The sequence below is a fragment of the Hordeum vulgare genome, chromosome 2H (assembly GCF_904849725.1).
Source record: "Hordeum vulgare subsp. vulgare chromosome 2H, MorexV3_pseudomolecules_assembly, whole genome shotgun sequence".
Taxonomy (NCBI): Eukaryota; Viridiplantae; Streptophyta; class Magnoliopsida; order Poales; family Poaceae; genus Hordeum; species Hordeum vulgare.
In genome coordinates this window covers 53,097,888-53,116,217 of record NC_058519.1, presented here as the reverse complement: position 1 = coordinate 53,116,217, position 18,330 = coordinate 53,097,888, and the positions used below count along the sequence as shown (strand labels likewise).

General features: G+C 42.7%; 4 protein-coding genes across 5 annotated transcripts; 1 reads left to right on the top strand and 3 right to left on the bottom strand.

Annotated features, from left to right (window-relative positions):
* Positions 1 to 1,223: 1,223 nt before the first annotated feature.
* On the bottom strand, positions 1,224 to 4,049 carry LOC123424845 (pre-rRNA-processing protein ESF2-like). Its single transcript, XM_045108541.1, has 7 exons — positions 3,585 to 4,049; positions 2,811 to 2,862; positions 2,506 to 2,573; positions 2,171 to 2,260; positions 1,947 to 2,077; positions 1,571 to 1,708; positions 1,224 to 1,482 (listed from the first exon to the last, which is right to left on the bottom strand). Exons 1-7 carry the CDS (start codon positions 3,850 to 3,852, stop codon positions 1,462 to 1,464), a joined length of 768 nt encoding a protein of 255 aa, XP_044964476.1. The 5' UTR covers positions 3,853 to 4,049; the 3' UTR covers positions 1,224 to 1,461.
* A 2,065-nt stretch (positions 4,050 to 6,114) lies between these two features.
* On the bottom strand, positions 6,115 to 8,977 carry LOC123429530 (RNA-binding protein 48-like). 2 transcript variants are annotated; one of them, XM_045113557.1, is made up of 8 exons: positions 8,896 to 8,977; positions 8,708 to 8,791; positions 8,502 to 8,582; positions 7,688 to 7,827; positions 7,481 to 7,577; positions 6,850 to 6,919; positions 6,442 to 6,504; positions 6,115 to 6,347 (listed from the first exon to the last, which is right to left on the bottom strand). In XM_045113557.1, the coding sequence occupies exons 1-8, from the start codon at positions 8,955 to 8,957 to the stop codon at positions 6,270 to 6,272; spliced, it is 675 nt and encodes a 224-aa protein (XP_044969492.1). In that variant the 5' UTR covers positions 8,958 to 8,977; the 3' UTR covers positions 6,115 to 6,269. The 2 variants fall into 2 exon arrangements, with proteins under 2 accessions (XP_044969492.1, XP_044969491.1); XM_045113556.1 differs by having other exon boundaries at positions 8,708 to 8,966.
* A 6,253-nt stretch (positions 8,978 to 15,230) lies between these two features.
* LOC123429529 lies at positions 15,231 to 15,548 on the top strand. Its single transcript, XM_045113555.1, has one exon. It carries the CDS (start codon positions 15,231 to 15,233, stop codon positions 15,546 to 15,548), a length of 318 nt encoding a protein of 105 aa, XP_044969490.1.
* Positions 15,549 to 17,305: 1,757 nt separating this feature from the next.
* LOC123425407 (50S ribosomal protein L24, chloroplastic-like) lies at positions 17,306 to 17,933 on the bottom strand. The gene is made up of 3 exons (XM_045109105.1): positions 17,928 to 17,933; positions 17,585 to 17,848; positions 17,306 to 17,455 (listed from the first exon to the last, which is right to left on the bottom strand). Exons 1-3 carry the CDS (start codon positions 17,931 to 17,933, stop codon positions 17,306 to 17,308), a joined length of 420 nt encoding a protein of 139 aa, XP_044965040.1.
* Positions 17,934 to 18,330: the final 397 nt, after the last annotated feature.

The window sequence follows — 18,330 nt, the reverse complement described above, 5'->3', positions numbered from 1 at the left end:
TCTGATTGAAACATAACAGTTTGTAGTAATCTGTAATGAATCTATACTTCTGTAATTTCACAAATTCTAAAAAAACAGGACGGCCTGAGGAATTTGTTCAGAAATACTGTGTAAAAAATCAGCTTAAAAAGACGTTTCAGTAAAATCAAAGAAATTCTGCACTGGACGTTAAATTTTCTGTTTTTACACCGTATCAATTCTACTTATCATGCAAATCATCCCAAAGGCTTTACTTGGCACAAACACTAACTAAAACATAAAAACACAATCATTATAGTGGCAATAATCATATTTTCACAAACAAACAGAAAGTAGAAGGCAAAAATAAAGATAACTATTGGGTTGCCTTCCAACAAAAGTTATTGTTTTATGCCCCTAGCTAGGCATATTGTATAGTTTCAAATGTTGTCATCTTTGCTCATAAGGGTTGCAATCTCCTTCATTACCTGGTTTTCCCTAACGCAAAGAACAACAAGCTTTTGTCCTTTTGGTATCAAGCCTCCTACTGTGTAGCATGACGTTCTCGTGGATCTTAGAGATAGAATTGAACAACCCTCTAAAATTAGACTCCATACTAGTTCTAGCTTCTTTTATTAGCTCAGTTTTGGCAATGGCAAACTAGTATGACAGATTCAATGGTTTCTATTTTAGGTTGTCCAAATATATTTTTCATCTTATCATAGGTGTCAATAGCATTGTTTTCAAGAAAATCTTTTTCGAACATAGAATCCAAGACACGTCTGTGGGAAAGGATAGACCAACATAAAAACTTCTGAGAAGCAATTTAATATGACTCTTACGATTAGCTCTAGCTTGTATTCTTAATAATCTATCCCAACCTTCTTTGAGTGACTCATCACCTACTTGCTTAAAGTGCAAGATTAGGGAACCCTCTCCAAAGTAAGGAGGAAGGGGCATATCTGAAGAGGAGGTAGCCATGGCTAGTAACAAGCAAAGTCAAACAAACTAGAGAACGAAGATGCGATCTCATGACAAGCTAAGCAAGCAAAGGTAATTATTTTTGTATTTTCATTCTTTTATGATACAAACTAAATATACCAGCAAATAAAAAAAAAGGGACAAGTGAATGAAAACTTGTGTGAAGTTACTTGGTGATTACAGTCTTACCTCGCTAAAAATGGAAATAGAAATAAAAACTGTCTACAACATTGCAGCAAACTGTAACACCCCATGAGAATCACAACAGAACGAGATATGGCCAATACAGGGTAATATTACTTCACTCTTTCAAATTAACAATAGTGTACATCCATCCCAGTATTACAGCAGAAGCAATACATATTTGGCAATCCGCAATCACCAAACGACCAAACCATTCACCGTCCATTACAAAAAATGACAGCCTAATCTACAAAGGTGGGGCAGATGGTGAAGACAGCAATTATCCTGTGCTAGAACATTCAGTTTGCAATGCTCCAATCCACCGGGAATCAAAATCGATCATGATGAACTACCGAATACCTGCAAGTGTGATGAAAGCAGGTCAAATGACTAGCTAGCTAACATAAAAAACACAACCAGATAAACTGCCAGAGGGCTGCACACTTACTCCGGCCAGAATATTTTTTGAGAGCTTTGCCTTTTTATTAGGGCCTCTCTCCTCAACTGCTCTATTCTGTCGAGGAATTGGACAATCCTTATTCGTCTCACCAACATCATTGGATTCTTTTCCTTCAGTCTTTTGCTTCTGTTTCAAGGATGTCACCAACGTATATAGAGATTTTAGTAATGAAACTTGCAGTCAACTGCAAAATAGGGGAGAAAATATCCAGTGTTCGGGCTAGCTTGTAACTGAAATGTTTTTCCTACTATAACCAAACCATGTATCACCAAGTGTCTGGTAATCATAAATAAAGATGACACGGGACAGAAAGAAAATCCCCAGTGAATTATGCTAGCAGAAGTATGTTAAAAATAGAACATACCTTTTTTATGCGCTCACGAATAAATTTCTGTGTACGAGACTTTTCAGCATTAGAGAGATAATGATCACGTTGTTTCTTTGCAGCTGTTATCTCCAATGTTAATTTCTGTTCCCTGATATGAGTCTTCTCAGCTGCATTAAACTCCAAGGATTAGACTACCTACAAATCAGTTCACATTACTGACAAGTTTATAGCTACTTTACAATTTTGTACTTGAGGCATACCTATTTCACCAACCAGATCATCCCATTTGAACTTCCTGAGATACTTTATGTTCCAGATGTCATAATAAAATGACGACCTCTTCTTCCCACCTAATAAAATACATCGGTCATCAATAATTGTCAGACGAGAATAATTGAGCTCTCTAGCACACATTGTATAGCTCTTCAAACATGACAGAGCCGACAAAAGCAACCCTTTTGAGGCCAAAAATTGAGGGTTTTGAGGGTCAGGCAATAAAAAGGAAGAACAGATCATCCATGTTCAGTACATCTAATGTAAACCAGCGGTAACATAGAAAGAATAAAACACATTAAACACAGAGCCGAGAACACACCTATTTGTTCACCATTAAGCAAATTAGCCACCCTCTTGGCGACACTTTTCTTTGCAAACTCAACCCACCTACAAAGATTTTAGGAACATTATTAAGGCCATACAAGTAACAAATAGAACAATAAAAATATGTCAAAATTGTGAAATACTAGACATCATCTACCATATGTTTACATGATTACTCCAGAAATACAATAAGTAGACAATGGTAAGTATTGCTCCATGTTTGACTTTCAGCATAAAACCGAAAAATGGGATCTAGCAAGTCTCTCCAAAGCAGCTCATCTATGTACTTTCATAACATACCCTTCGGAGTAAGCCTTCGCTTTTACGTTACTATGCTTTCGATGACCTTGACCTGGAGGGAAGAGATGACATTAGTACATAACAGTTAAGAAGTTGGGCTCTTTTCATTTACAAATATGTAAGCATTTTAAAGAGCAGCAGAGCACTTCACATTCTAAGGCGTATAATCGTGAGGGACGGGAAAAACAACTCACTGTCGCTGCACGTAATACTGCCGCAGCAACATGTGCAATCAGCATGTAAAACATGATTATCATTTGATGACATGTTCTGTTTGGATTTTCCCCTCCCCCTAGAAGAAATGAAGAATGCTTTCACAAATACAAGCAAGACAAACAAACAAGATTATCATTCGATGACATGTTCTGTTTGAATTTCCCCCTCCCCCTAGAAGAAATGAAGAATGCTTTCACAAATACAAGCAAGACAAACAAACCCAGAACTCCGTGAACAGCCTTCTGCCACCGAAATACAGCCTTGTTACACGCGTTGAGGCATGCTATTTGCAGCAGAAGCTCTGCACGGGGATTACACGCATCACCCTTGATTATCCAAGGGAGACTTGAACATCAGATAAATATGGTTTGTTCTCTCCGGTTTTCCTAGGCTAGCTAATAACATCACTGCGTTGCCCTCTGCATATTCGCACGAAAAGAAAGAAAGAGTAGGGCTTTCAGCTTATTGTGTTCCTCAAATGAACGCTTAGCTTTGGTACCGTATCATCACAAATTAGTAAAAGCATAAAAACAATTCAGTTCATGACGGGGGGATTACCTTCGGGGACGAGGTAGATCCTCTGCACCTCGCCGTACTTGGAGAAGATCTGGCGGACGTGCGACGGGTTCATGTGGGGAGGGACGCGGCTGAGGTAGCACACCCCGCGCTTGCTGAAGCCGCCCAGGCTCTTCTTGTTCAGAGGCCGCTTCCTCTTCTTTCCTGCCCCTCCAACCTCCTCGCCTTCGCTCCCGGTGCCTCCTTCCTCCTCTCCGACCACGTCTTCCTCTTCGTCGGCGTGGTACTCCTTCTCGGTGGTCTCTGCCATGGGTGGCGGTCGCGGGCGGGTTGAAGGTCGCCCACTGGGTGGTGGAGGCGTTTGTGGCGGCGGCCTGAACGTCGGCGAGTGCGTCGCTCGTCGGGGCAAGGGGCTCGCTGGCGGCGGTGGTGGAACTAACGGCGGCACGCTAGGTTTGCGGGCGCTGGAAGGCTGGGCCGGATGAGACAAGAGGAAGGAGAGGCTCCTGCCCGCTGGGGGGGGGGGGGGGGGGGGGGGGATTGACTTCTCTCCTACGAGGTGGGCCTCCATAGAGGGACATGGGCTGGGCTTTAGCCTCGGCTGCTTGGAGCATATTTTTTTCTGTTAGCTCTCAGGTCATGTCCCTAAAAAAAGCTCTTAGGTCATGGATTTGTTACCACTCAAAAAAAAAGGGTCATGGATTTGTTTAAAAAAAAACACCCTATGAACACATGCACGTAACTCTGCCCTTATGAACGAACACCTCCAAGGGAATAGGCCAGCAAAACTTAAGATGGATGAAGTCGCCACAAGCACCTTGTAGTTGACGGGCACATTGTACCAATGAATGAATAGCAGGGAAGAAGCCGAAATAAATTCAGAAAATATGTCAACATTTGGTCCCTATCCAACGGCACGGGTAAGAAACCTCCTCTTTAGGGGAAAAAGTCCAATTTCAATCTCGAATTTGTATTGATCGGACGGAATAAACCCTCAACTCGAAATCCCGGTCGATTGCACCCTAAACTATGCAATCCCGGTCTAAATCAAACTCTCGCACCATGTCAACCGGGATTCATTTTTTGGGCCGGCCCGTTTTAAAATCACGAACATATTTAATATTTTTAGAACATATTTCAAAACGGACAACACATTTCCAAACAAATAATTTTTTCCCTGAAACATGAACATTTTTTATAATATGTGAACCATTTTATAAAATCTCTCAAAAATAGAAAACGTGAATTTTTTCAAAATCGGAACATTTTTCAAATTCGAAAATATTTTTTGGATGCGCGAACATTTTTTCTTGTAGTTGCGGAGTGATGCATGCATTTGTTCTTGTAGTTGTGAGTATATTAAGACTGTAGCTTAAGCTCTACCTGGTCAGCATTTTTTTAAATTTGTTAATCATTTTCAAAAATGACGAACCTTTTTTCAAATATTTCTTACAGTGTGTTGGGACAAATCCGGTCCGGCGATGAACCCGAATAGCCTACAGGTACGCATAATACACACCATGACAATCCACACATACACGTACATGCACACGTAATATACAATAAATATTTTAACAACACACAATGAACTCTATATAATATAAGTGAAAATAAACAGTAAAAAAAGGAAAGAAGAAAAAAATGTATATGATTTATTAATATTTTTAACATGTATTCTAAAAAAATGTTAATCATATGTTAAAAACCATTTTAAGGTGCTTCCTACGTGCTATAAAATAACCTGTGGACTTCACAATGTTTATGAAAATCCCTGAATTTAAATTTTGAAAATCCATTTACTTGTTTTCAAAATCGTTGAACTTTTTTTATATCAGTGGTTATTTCTTTAAAATTCATGAACTTTTTTTCTTACTTTTTTTAATTCCGTAAATATTGTGATATCCGATAGCGAGATGGGCCTGACTGGTCTGGCCCGGTCTTTTCCGCGCGTGCGCAGCTCAATCCCGGTCAAGTCAGCAATCCCAGTTTGCCAAAAGAATCCAGGGTTCTTTTTAGACCAGGATTACATAGTTCAGGGTGCAATCGACAGGGATTTCGAGTTGGAGATTCATTTCGTCGAACCTCTACAAATTCAGGGTTCAAAATGGACTTTTTCCCTCTTTGGGTGGCTGCAGGTGAGACCGCTATGAAATGAAATGCAGTGCCCGGCGCATCGGTGCATCCTCATATTGTCCTTGCATTTGGTCCCGAGGGGTGTTGGTCAGTCCAGGCGTATAAAGACCAAATGAGCGGTATGGTTAGGTCAACTGTTTTGACGGGATTAACTGGACGGACGTTTAGGGAGAAAGTAGGAGTCTCATTGTAGATGCTCTAAGCTAGGCTTACTTCGTCCCATGTTATGGATGTTGGAAAACCATTTTTGTAATTTCGTTGTTTCCAATCCAAGATGAAACTGAACAATCAAAATTAATTAGGTTTAGCATGCCTCCAGCGGTAAAAAGGAACATGCTTCCTCGACCACATCGTCGTTGCTTCGTTATTTTTCAGTGGTTTTTTCTTTCTTTTTTACAAACATCGAGTATGAGGAACTAAAGTTCAAAGTTGTATCAGGTAAGAAATTGCCAATCATTTTTTGCATAAAGAGAAAAGACACAACAATCTCAGCTGGCCAGTTCTAAGAATCAAGTAGGGCGATTCACAAAACGAAGGCTACAAAGTGGAGTAAACCACATAACTCCTACCGCGTGCTCCGCGCCATCCAGTGAGTCAAATGCGCCTACGACCATCGACCCTTGGTTTCTTGGATGTAGCCACAGCATTGGAACCATCACTACCGGACTGTACCTGTTATTTCGAAAAATGGAACTCTTCTTAGCTTATCCATGTGTGGCTGTTCCATGTTAAGCGATAGATAACAGCAGCACATATATACTTTTACCTTATCAAGCTTCTGCCTCACAAGATTTACAGTTGCATTCATCGACTCGGATGGGAAATAGTCCTGCGATCAAAAGGCATATCCACCACAAATTGATCAAAAGGCATTTCATGAAAGGAAAGAAAATCATAAGCCATGAAATCGCAAAAAGGGGTTTGAGATTGCACATGCAGGATATCCACGACTCCAAATAGTTACAGACTTTGCCCTCGCCAGAGTACTTAGCATGAGCAAGTGCACTAATGCTGGCTTTCCAACTGTAATGCATCTTAGTTGACCAAAGTTTCTCCCATGCTTTTCTAAAAATAAATTTCCTTAAAGCATGATCTAGCATGCTTACAATATAACCCAATTTCCATCAATGAACAACTTGATTTTCAGCCTAAAAGTTGCATTACTACCACATACCTTATTAGAGGACACATGGCTGAAACGAACATCTTCGAAATGAGAAGCATGAAGTGTCTTTGTGTAGTCCCTGAATATGATAAGATAAATCTTTAGAGGAGCAGTCACCTAAGTGTTTACCTTTTTTCTCAGAGAGCAGTCACATTGTATTCTTCTGGACTTTTAGCTTTTTATTAGGTAAGCAGTGTAGTTCTGTTTACAAATCCTCCGTGAAAATACGACTGTATATGATCTATTCCCTAGAAGAAAGAATCCATATCTTGAATTTGGATGATACCGCTAGGTCTGAATATTCACACTGATTGTTCTAGAAGAGAATAATAGAAGCTCAGGGAAAGCATGGCCAAAAAAACTTGATGGAAGAAGTAACTGCATGTATCATCTAATAAAACATCTTAACTACTTTGCATCTTATATGTATTAATTTCCTTTGGTCATGCTAGTGTAGCTAAGCTAACTAATACACCACTATCCATATTAAAACCAGAGGTCAGAATCAATCATGTTAGCAATCTCAGTTCTGAAGCAATACAATATCGACAAGCAAATTATGACCAACTTTTAATTATCATTTGTATACCACAGAACTAAATAAAGAGCAGAAACAAATGACAACATGTGAAACGGTAACCTCTTATTGGGGCTCATATGATGATGCAAGTTCCCACTAGAAGATCCCTGCACCGAAGAATACTGAGTTAACCGTTCTGATCTGCTTCCAACAGAGGCTGAAGCAAGCAAATATCTAAATCAAACCATTGAAGTACCAAGGAATAAATATTGTCATCACAATAATAAATTCTAAGACAAAGATGTATCTTCGTAAAAAATGACATACATCTTATTCGGCCTAGGACTTCGTTTCTCCTGACTTCCAGTTTCTCCTTGACATCCAAAATACTCTCAAATCGAGGTGCATATGACACCTGCAGCCGGTTGCCAAGAAATACAGACTCATCTAACTTCCTTTTTGCGAACCTGCAAAATGAGTAAATTACAGCACCGATTCCTCAGTTAATGAAGTATTAGGAATTAGGGAATATATGAACTTTAATGAAAGAAATGATACGAAACAGGTGGTTGGTAAAACTATTGGCTTCAGATTTGCTACCCTAAGTGCCAAAGACTGAAGCACAAGACCTGAACTAAATCATGTAGGTCCAAGGAATAATCAAACCCTTCCTTTGATAAACAACTTGGTAATCCCAATTCACAAGTAAAGCACACATAGTGGCATCAAAGTATACTACCTTATTAAATTTTGCTTCTGGAAAGCCTACCCAAATCACCTTTCCTCAGTTCATCCCATTAATTATGCTGAATAATAAGCCTCTGTTTCTTTCACTCAATTGCATAAGCACGAAACACTGACATTCCAACAAATTGAACATGCTACTTACATCCTTCAGTACATATTCAGAAACATTACTGCCCAGTCATCAGATAAATATTGCAACCTCTGTACACTAATATAAGACGTTTTTGCAGAGTAGTAGCAGAGAATTACAGTTAAAAGGGAGCAAATAAACCATGCCCACAAAAACAAGCCTACAACGGTAAACCAGAGCCACCAACTGATGACCGATTCACCACATAGGAGCAAAAAGTTCTACTCCACCTGAACGAAAAAGATACGCGCCCGCATTAGTCACCTCGCGTTGCTGACCTGCGAGAACTTGATGAAGAAGACGTCGGTGTACTCCTCGCAGTCCTCGGCGTCCATAGGCTTGCACCTGAACCAAAACAAACGCATCACTCACGAAGGAAGATGAAAATGGTGAGAGCGAAAGTCGGAAGGCACCGAACACAAAACGTCAGCATGAAGAACAAGTGAATTTTCAGGTCGCTGATGGCTCACTCTTCCAGCGGCCCGTACGACGAGAACAGGGTGCCGAGCTCGTCGCCGCACCCGAGAGAAGGCACGTTCCGGACGATGAGGTACCTGCGGTTGATTTGGGGTCCGCGGCGAGTGGGAAGGGAGAAGGATTGGATTAGCGGCAGCGTTGCGGAGGAGGAGATGCTGGGTTTAGGGCTGGGGAATGGTACTTGGACTCGTCGCATACTGTGTAGACGCGAACGGCGGCCGGCTCGTCGCGGCTGCGCGGCATCTCGCCGGCAGGATTCCGGGCGTGGGGCGGCCGGGTGCGGCCGGCGGGGGATCGGAGAGAAGTCGCGACTCGTGGGTCACATGGGCAAAATGGTCAATCTAACTGTAATAATATTACAGATTGATCGAAGTGTCTTTTTCATTGATGATCCAAGGATTATATACATGGAGAACCGTCGTCACGAATGGACACGTCCAATCGTGGGGGCGCGGGCGTGTCCAACGGTTGCCATAAGCAACCGACGGCAATTTACACAAGGGAGGATTATCCCTAATTATAGAATTAGTTTAACTCCTAACACTTTCCCTAATCCTCGCTTGTCTTTGAGACTGATCATCCTTTAAATATTCTTCTTCAAAACCCTGTGGGAAAAAATTGCAAAATCAATGCAAGCATGACTTATGGAATAAAGAACTTGGTAAAGACTTAGTAAATAGATCAGCGAGATTATCGCATGACTTCATTTGCAAAATACTTATCTCCCCCTTCTCTTGCAGATCACGGGGATACAATAATTTAGGAGAAATATGCTTTGTAATATTGCTCTTAATATAACCCGCTTGCATTTGTGCAATGCAAGCAGCATTATCTTCGTAGATAATAGTGGATGATTTTACCGAACCAATCCCACTTGAACTTTGGACAAAGTTCATCATTCTGCGAAGCCATACACATTCACGTGATGCTTCGAACAAAGCAATTATCTCAGAATGATTGGTGGACGTTGCCACTAAGGTTTGCTTTGTTGACTTCCAAGAGAAGGCCGTACCTCCATGTAAGAAGACAAAACCAGTCTGCGATCTGGCATCATGGGGATCTGACAAGTATCCAGCATCGCAATACCCCACCATGGTTCTCTCTTGATTTTTCTGATAGAATAAACCAAGATCTTTGGTGCCTTGAAGATATCTGAAAATATTCTTCACACCAACCCAATGCCTTTTTGTTGGTGATGCACTGTATCTAGCCAGTAAATTAACTGCAAATGCTATATCAGGTCTAGTGCAGTTTGCTAGATACATTAGTGCACCAATGGCACTGAGATATGGAAACTCTGGTCCCAATATCTCTTCATCATCACCCTTAGGCCTAAATGGGTCCTTGTCTCTGTCAAGTGACCTGACGACCATAGGTGTTTTTGATGGGTATGCTTTATCCATATTGAAATTTTCCAGTATCTTTTGGATGTATGCAGACTGATGAACAAGTATTCTTGAAGAAAAATGTTCAAGTTGCAAACCAAGACAAAATTTGGTTTTACCCAAATCTTTCATCTCAAATTCCGCCTTGATATGATTACTTGCCTCATGTATTTCACGTGTAGTCCCAATGATGTTCAAGTCATCAACATACACGGAAATTATACAGAATCCATCAGTGGATTTCTTGATGAACACACATGGGCAATCATTGTTGTTTGAGTAACCCTTTTCCAGAAGGAGCTCACTTAGTCGGTTATACCACATTCTACCCGACTGTTTCAAGTCGTATAACGACTTCAGTAGCTTTACACAATACATGTTACGGTTAGCTTTTGGATCCGGAATCTTCAGTCCCTCGAGAACTTTCATATAGATATCCGTCTTAAGTGACCCATATAAATATGCAGTCACAACATCCATCAATTGGATATACAAATTCATTTGCACTGCCAGTGATATCAAGTAGCGGTACGTGATTCCACTCATCACAGGAGAATATGTTTCATCATAATCGATGTCGGGTCTCTGTGTAAACCCTTGTGCTACAGGCCTCGCTTTATATCTCACCACCTCATTGTTTTCGTTCCTTTTACGAACAAAAACCCATTTTGCCCCCATGGGGAAAACATTAGGAGGAGTAGGTATTACTGCAGTAAATACCCCTATCTTAGCAAGCGAGCTCAATTCATCCTCTATTGCAACCTTCCAATTGGACCAGTCTGAGCGTTTCATACACTCTGCCATGGACTTAGGTTCACGATCCAATGCCAGGTCATCTGCAATCTTTGAGGCGAAAAATATGTTGACAATTGTAGTCTTTCTGTTGAATGATTCTCCTGATTCAACATAGTTGATGGAAATCTCATCAATACCTTCTGACTCATTGTGATTTCCCACAACAATCGAGTCAAGGTGTACCGATGTCCCAACACCAATATTTGTGTGCACAGTTGTGCTGGGTTCTGGATGCATAACATCCTTTAGGTGTCTTTCAACACTAGGTTGAATATCAACTCGTGGTTGAACTACATTTACAATTGAAGGGATCCTCACTTCCCGCGGACGCTTCTAAGAAGCCGTGTCCTTTTTATCCAGTTTTCTCCCCCTCTTGGGCGGTTGAGTGGTCTTATGAGATATCTCAACTCTCTGTGGAACATTCATAGCAGGAACATGGGATTTAGTGACACCTTTATAATCAGTAGATGCATCTGACAGATTATTTGCAATATTTTGCAAATTAATAATCTTCTGAACTTCTATTCAAATTCATTCGTACGTGGATCTAAGGACTGAATGCCTTTAACATTTCAATCTATTTCCCGGCATTCTTTGTGGTTCTTTTCTCCCCCTAATGCCGGAAAATTGTCCTCATCGAATATACAATCAGCGTACCAGGCTGTAAATAGGTCCCCTGTTAGAGGCTCCAGGTACTTTATAATCGACGAAGAATTGTACCCCAAATAGATCCCCATTTTTCTATGTGGACCCATCGATGTACGCTGAGGTGGTGATATCGGTACGTACACAGCGCAATCGAATCTTCGAAGATGTGAAATATTTGGTTGATTTCCACGTACTAACTGCATCGGGGAGGCTGTATGATATGCAGTTGGTCGAATTTGTATCAACTCTGCGGCATGCAATACCGCATGTCCCCAACAAGAAGTTGGAAGATTACAATTCTGTAGGAGTGGTCTTCCTATCAACTTGATCCTCTTGATAAGTGATTCCGCAAGACCATTTTGTGTGTGTACATATGGTACAGAATGCTCCACAGTTATGCCCAAGGCTAGGCAGTAATCATTGAATGCTCGTGAACTAAATTCAGCAGTATTGTCCATTCTCATGGATTTTATCCTGTGTTCAGGATGATTTGCTCTCAGTTTAATGATTTGAGCAATCAATTTTGCAAAAGCATGGTTCCATGTTGATAATAGACACACATTAGACCATCTTGTTGATGCATCAATGAGCACCATAAAATATCTAAATGGTCCCGATAACGGTTGAATTGGACCACATATATCTCCTTGAATGCGTTCAAGAAAATTAAGTCGTTCATTCTTGATCTTCAGATATGAAGGTCTTGTGATTAATTTCCCAGTTGCACATGCAGTGCATACGAAATCCGAGGATTTAGGGAAATTAGCAACCGTTATGTTGTGTCCAATTGAACCGTGTCCAATTGAACCGTCAATAAATTTTCTCATCATCCCCACACCAGGATGACCCAGGCGATCATGCCATATCTTGAACTTGTCAAGATTCTGAAAAATTATTTTGTATGCCAAATGTTGCTTTGGTTTGATGTATGTGTAATACAGTCCAGAAGATAGAGCACGCAGTCTCTCAAGGGTCTCCTTGTCGGATCCCTTATGCTGAGTTATGAGCAGGCTTTCAACCGTATTGTCTTCATGAGTTTCAATGTGGTAGCCATTCATGCGGATATCCTTAAAACTCAACAGGGTACGAGTTGAATCCGGATACAATAAAGCCTCCTGGATTTCGAGTTTTGTACCATTCAGGAGTGTAAATGTGGCTTGACCAGAACCAACAATTACCGTGTCATGACCACCAATTGTCATAACACTTCCCTTACTCTTTTTGAGACTTCGGAAGTATTTAACTTCCCTTAGAATTGTGTTAGAGGCACCACTGTCCACTAAACAAATTTCCTCCTCCATTGGATTGTTTCTCGAAGTTTTCTATAGAGTAAAAGAATAAAATTCATTATTTATTCAATCTCATATAGAAATAACACATACATTACATACTATGTATGTCTGCTACATATTATAATACATTATGTTTAAGGACATAACTATTACAATACCATATGTCTGAGGACGTAATTATTTTACAACACACAATATAACTAAGGACATATCACAATACTTATGACATTATTGGAAGATCAAAGCATATCTCCATATATGTCATTAGTAGAAGTGAAATCCACCAACATGTCATCAACAGTAAGTGGTGGTCCTTCTTTTTGCTGAGCCTGATCTTGGTTCTCCATGTTGTGATGAACATCGTTCTGGTGAACGTCTTGAGAACTTTCAATCATTGGACCAGTGAAGTGAGCTTCGTATTGGTTCCCTTGAGCCTTCTTGCCCTTGCCAATTGATTTCTGATACAACATCGCCAAATGCTTTGAAGTAGTACACTTCCTTGCATGATGAGTAGTACAACCACATCTGTAGCAAGCTTGAGAGCTGCTACCCTTATCATTTTTCTTAAAATGATTCTTACTCTTTTGTACTCCGTTGCTATTCTGATTCTCATTGCGTATCCACTTTCCTTTAAACTTCCTATGGTTCCTTTTGGGACCACGGGACTTCTGAGTATTATAAGAATTAAAATGTGCTTCAGGCAGCGGCAGTGTTCCCATTGGACGGGACATATTATTCTTATCAAGAATTTCACTGTGCTTTTCTGCCTGAAGGAGTGCATATATCAACTCAGAATGCTTCTTGTATTTCTGCTGATGATGTTGTTCAACAAGAATCCTCATATTAGGATGGAAAGTAGAGAGTGTCTTTTCAATGAGATCCGCATCCGAAACTGCACTATTGCAGAATCTCAACTTAGAGTTGATTTGATGCATAGCAGAATTGTACGCTGCAACGGACTTAAAATCCTGGAAACGAATAAGTGCCCATTCTCTTTGCGCTTGAGGCAACATCACCGACCTTTGTTGATCATAACGCTCCTTTATGGAGTTCCACAATGACAGAGGATTTTCCTCCATCATGTACTCTTCTTTCAGAGCAGGATCAAGGTGGTGTCGAATGAAGTGCAAAGAAGCATACTTTGCCGTATCTGCGATAGCAGGAGTACCTTGAGTAGGTGTGGTTATAGTGCTGATCAGATTCGTGGCCGCCAAGTTAATCTTGACATCCATGGCCCAGGTTAGATAATTTCTACCATCAATGGCAAGCTCAGCAAATTCCTTCTTGGATATGTCAGCCATATCCTGCATGAAAATATCATGCGCATTAATTTACACTCATGTAAATTAATTGTGTGTAAAATAAAATGCTTGGTTAAATATAAAGGTCTAGGAAAATCCTAAACGACCCAAAATATGGCTGTCTACAAAAGATAATCACCATGAGATGGCGTAGATCTTTGTTTTATAGAACACACAGAGGTAATCACCATGAAGTGGCGTAGACACTCGTATGTCGATTTTCATGACATAATATGTGTGCTTTCATTTTCGCTTTGAGGTAAGCGCTATCAAGTAGTGCACACCTTAATCTCATGGTACTTTGTACAACCTTGTGTTATTTAAAACACTTTGAAGGTAATCACCATGTGGCGTAGACCTCACAGTCGTGAACAAAGCGTACATTGCATTAGATGCAATCCATAAAATATGTGCAAAAACTGAAAGTAGTCATATAATTTTCAAGCATAATCAACATGTAGCAATTAAAAATTGCATCCATACACATGTTGACATAAAATAAGCAGATATTACATAATACTATGTTAGGAAATACTAACAAACACATATGTAAAAAACTGAAAAAGCTAAAAGCTAATCAGAAAAAAAAACCGAAACAAATGGCAATAGGTCAAAATAGAGCAGCCTACTACTGTGGCCAAGCCTTTTTTTTTCATGGCCAACTAGCCAACTAGGCCTAGTGGGATGGCTGGTGGCTGGCAAGACTGTACGCAGCGCACTAGTCCCTGCTACTTGCACGTGGTGGACATGCACAAGCATGTATGTACTGGTGGGTGGTGGATGGATAAGTGTGGTTGTCCACAGCGCTGGGGGAGGATAAGAACGCTCCATCGTTCCCATCGTTCTTCTCCATTAGCACCTTACACACTGCAGGCAGCCATTAGCACCACCACCACCAACCTCCATCACCAGTCACTACTTCACCGACGCGAGGTCGAAGGCCCCGACGCAACGTCCTCCTCCTCTGAAGAAGTTCCTTCAGGAAGGTGCGCCCCTGGCGCAACGCCATTGGAGTGGCCATTGGCAAGTCCAAGATTCACCAGGCTCCATCGTCCCGGCCGGCGGCCGGCGTGCTGCACCACGACGCGCGGCACTATGTGCCAGCGGCGGGGCGCTGATGGGCCGGAGGAGCTGCCGACTCCATGGTCGAAGATGTCCTCATGCGCAGCAGTCGGCGCGGGGAGGCGCATCCTGAAGCTCGCGCTCGACGAAGAGGCGCCCATGTCCGCGTTCATGGTGCGTGCACCAACCGTCGAAGGCAGGTGCATCCCCAGCCCGAAGCTTGCTGCAGAAGCCCCAACGGCCATTGTCTCGTGCGCCGGAGTCGGTGATGGAAGGCGCGGCGAGTCCGGCTGTGCGGGCTCCGCAGGCAGCGCCGGTGGCGCGACCTCGACCTCCTCCTGGACCTCGTAGTCCAGTGGAGGAGACGACGACGGGTTCGGGCATGGCCCCCATCCGTGCACTGGGCATGGATGTGGTGGTGGAGGCGTTGCAAGTTCCGGCTCAACGGCGTCGACGTCCATTGCTCCGTCCACAGGTTCGAGTACTTCGTCCGTGTACAGGTACGGAGCAGCCGGTCCGGCAAGAATCCAGGCCGGGAGCGGTGCCACCGCCGGCATGGCCGGTTCAGGCGAAGCACCAGAAGGCCCGACACCAAAGTGAGCACCAAGGCCTTGGGCGCCCTGTCCAAGCCTTGGTCCATGGCGACGCCGTCCATAGAGACGGAAACCAGCCCGGCAGCCTCGGAACCGACGAAGATCACAGGTGTTGCGGTTGTGGCGGCGACGGCGGCTCTAACGACGTCGACCGCCGTCACGAACAAGGCGCATGAACAAGGACAGAAGACCACGAGGCATCTCTCACCTTTCCCTTTCTTCCTGTCTCTATCCTTTCCCGGCGATTGTCGCCGGCGTAATCTGCCTATGCGTGCTCTGGGCAGAGATAAGTGCTGATAACGTGTAATAATACAGATTGATCAAAGTGTCTCTTTCATTGATGATTCAAGGATTATATACATGGGGAACCGTCGCCACGAATGGACGCGTCCGATCGTGGGGGCGCGGGCGTGTCGAACGGTTGCCATAAGCAACCGACGGCAATTTACACAAGGGAGGATTATCCCTAATTACAGAATTAGTTTAAATCCTAACACTAACTTAAGACTACCCGCATGTCTGGGGTCACTGCGATTTCAGATTCATCGTGCCCGCACGAACTGCGCCGCTGTCCGCTCTGCGTGTACTTTCCATCTCAGGCTGCAAGTGGTAACGGGCCGTCCACGGTGCCCACATAAAAGCCCACTTAAATTGTATTTGTGGACACCCACATAACCTGTAATTTATAAAGTCGGTTAAGTGGGCTGACCCAGTTATTCTCTCGTTCCTTTTCTCCTCGTTCCCCTCCTCGTCTCCTCGTTCCTGGTCCGCCGCCGCCGCCGCCCCATGGACGGCTTGGCGCTGGCGCCTCCGTCCACATCCGTCGTCTCCATGGACGGCGCAGCGCTGCCTTCAACCTCTCCCGCAGCTGCACCTGCACCGCCATCCACCTCTCCCGCAGCTGCGCCTGCGTCGTCGTCCACCTCTCCCATGTCTGCACCTGCGCCACCGTCTACCTCGCCCACGGCTGAACGAGCGCCGCCTTCCAACACCCCCCACGGCCGGACCGGAGAAGCCGTTCATATCCTCCATGCCCTCCCCAGTGGCGCTGCCTTCTACCTCCACTACGACCGTCACCGGCGATGCAAGCAAGAAGCGACCTCGACATGAACTCCCAAGGTCTGGCTGCAAGAAGAAGAAGAAGAAGGAGACTGTTGGTGTCCAAGAAGAACCTGCCAAGGTATTGGGCTTCTGAATCCAAATCCTTTGATTTTGTAGATGTGATGTTCAGGTCCAGTTTCCAGTTTCAGCTAGATTGGGTTGAGTACTCTGCTTGATACAGTTTGTAGCATGGTACAGTACAATTGTCAAAACCAGTTAGAAAGTTTGCCGGTATATTTCTAGGGGAAATTTTGATCAAATCTTCAATTGGTATTGCTGTTCGTGGAAACCAGTTAGAAAGTTTGAAGGGGAAACATTTTGTATGCCCTGTTGTTACTACCATTGACTATATGAAATATTTACCTTGAGGAGGTGGGCCAAATAAACACTCTTCAGGACACCTCTTCTTTGCTACTATATGAAAGACAACAAATCGTAGAGCATCACTCTCTTCAGGTAGCGGACCTTGGTGCCGTCCTCGAGGATTTTGTGCCCAACCCTACTCGTCACGTTCTTCTCCTTTGAGTAGAGCATCATGTTCGAGCTATGGATGGGGCCTTCAATCTGACCAAAGGAAATTCCCCAGTCTCGTCAGAAGGAAATACTTGTGGTATCTATGTTCTTGGTAGGTATATATGCGAGTGTGCAAGGTAAGAGGCATAGAGACAAGTCTCAGCTAGAAATAGTACTTACCATGACAATTTCTCCCGGTTCATCCTCTGTGCCTTTCTTGTGCTTGGAATTCAAGTTCAGGTCCTTCACTATCACGGTGCTGTTGTGCTTGTAAAGCCGTACGACTTCCCCAACTTTACCTTTTTCACGACCTGCAATGACTTGCACTGTGTCGCCAACCCTAACATGCATCTTGTGCAGCATAGTAAGACTGTTTGGCTTGCACTTCTTCCGTTCCCATCGCTTAAGCTGCAGTGGAGAAGTGGATGATTTGACAGTAACTACCTAACAAAGTGGAAGATGTTGAACCCAGATTGGTACTCACCCTCATTTCAATTGGGCTTGTCTTGGCCATGAATCTGACCTGCATAACAAATTTATGTATAGCTTGTTAAAGTTTCATATGAAAAAAACATATTGATTCACTTCAAATAAAATGCAAAAAAGGACACATTTATCAGTTATGTCGCAAACGCTGAGAGAGATCATGACAATCCATTTAAGAAACTGCAGGGTCATACCTTACTTTCTAGTATGAGTTTTTTTCTTCTTTTCTTGTTTTACTATGTTAGTATGAGTTATGAAAGTATCACGTCACTTAGCAGCAATTACACGGTCTCAGAATTCAGTAAGATTATGCCCTCCTTTCTTATTTATTACTAGGAATTAGCTATGAGCGAAATTATCCAATGAAGAGGGTAAAGTAGGCTATTTCATACCTGATATACTTCCTAGCCTACCAAGAGTAGAAAGGCCACTCACTCTCT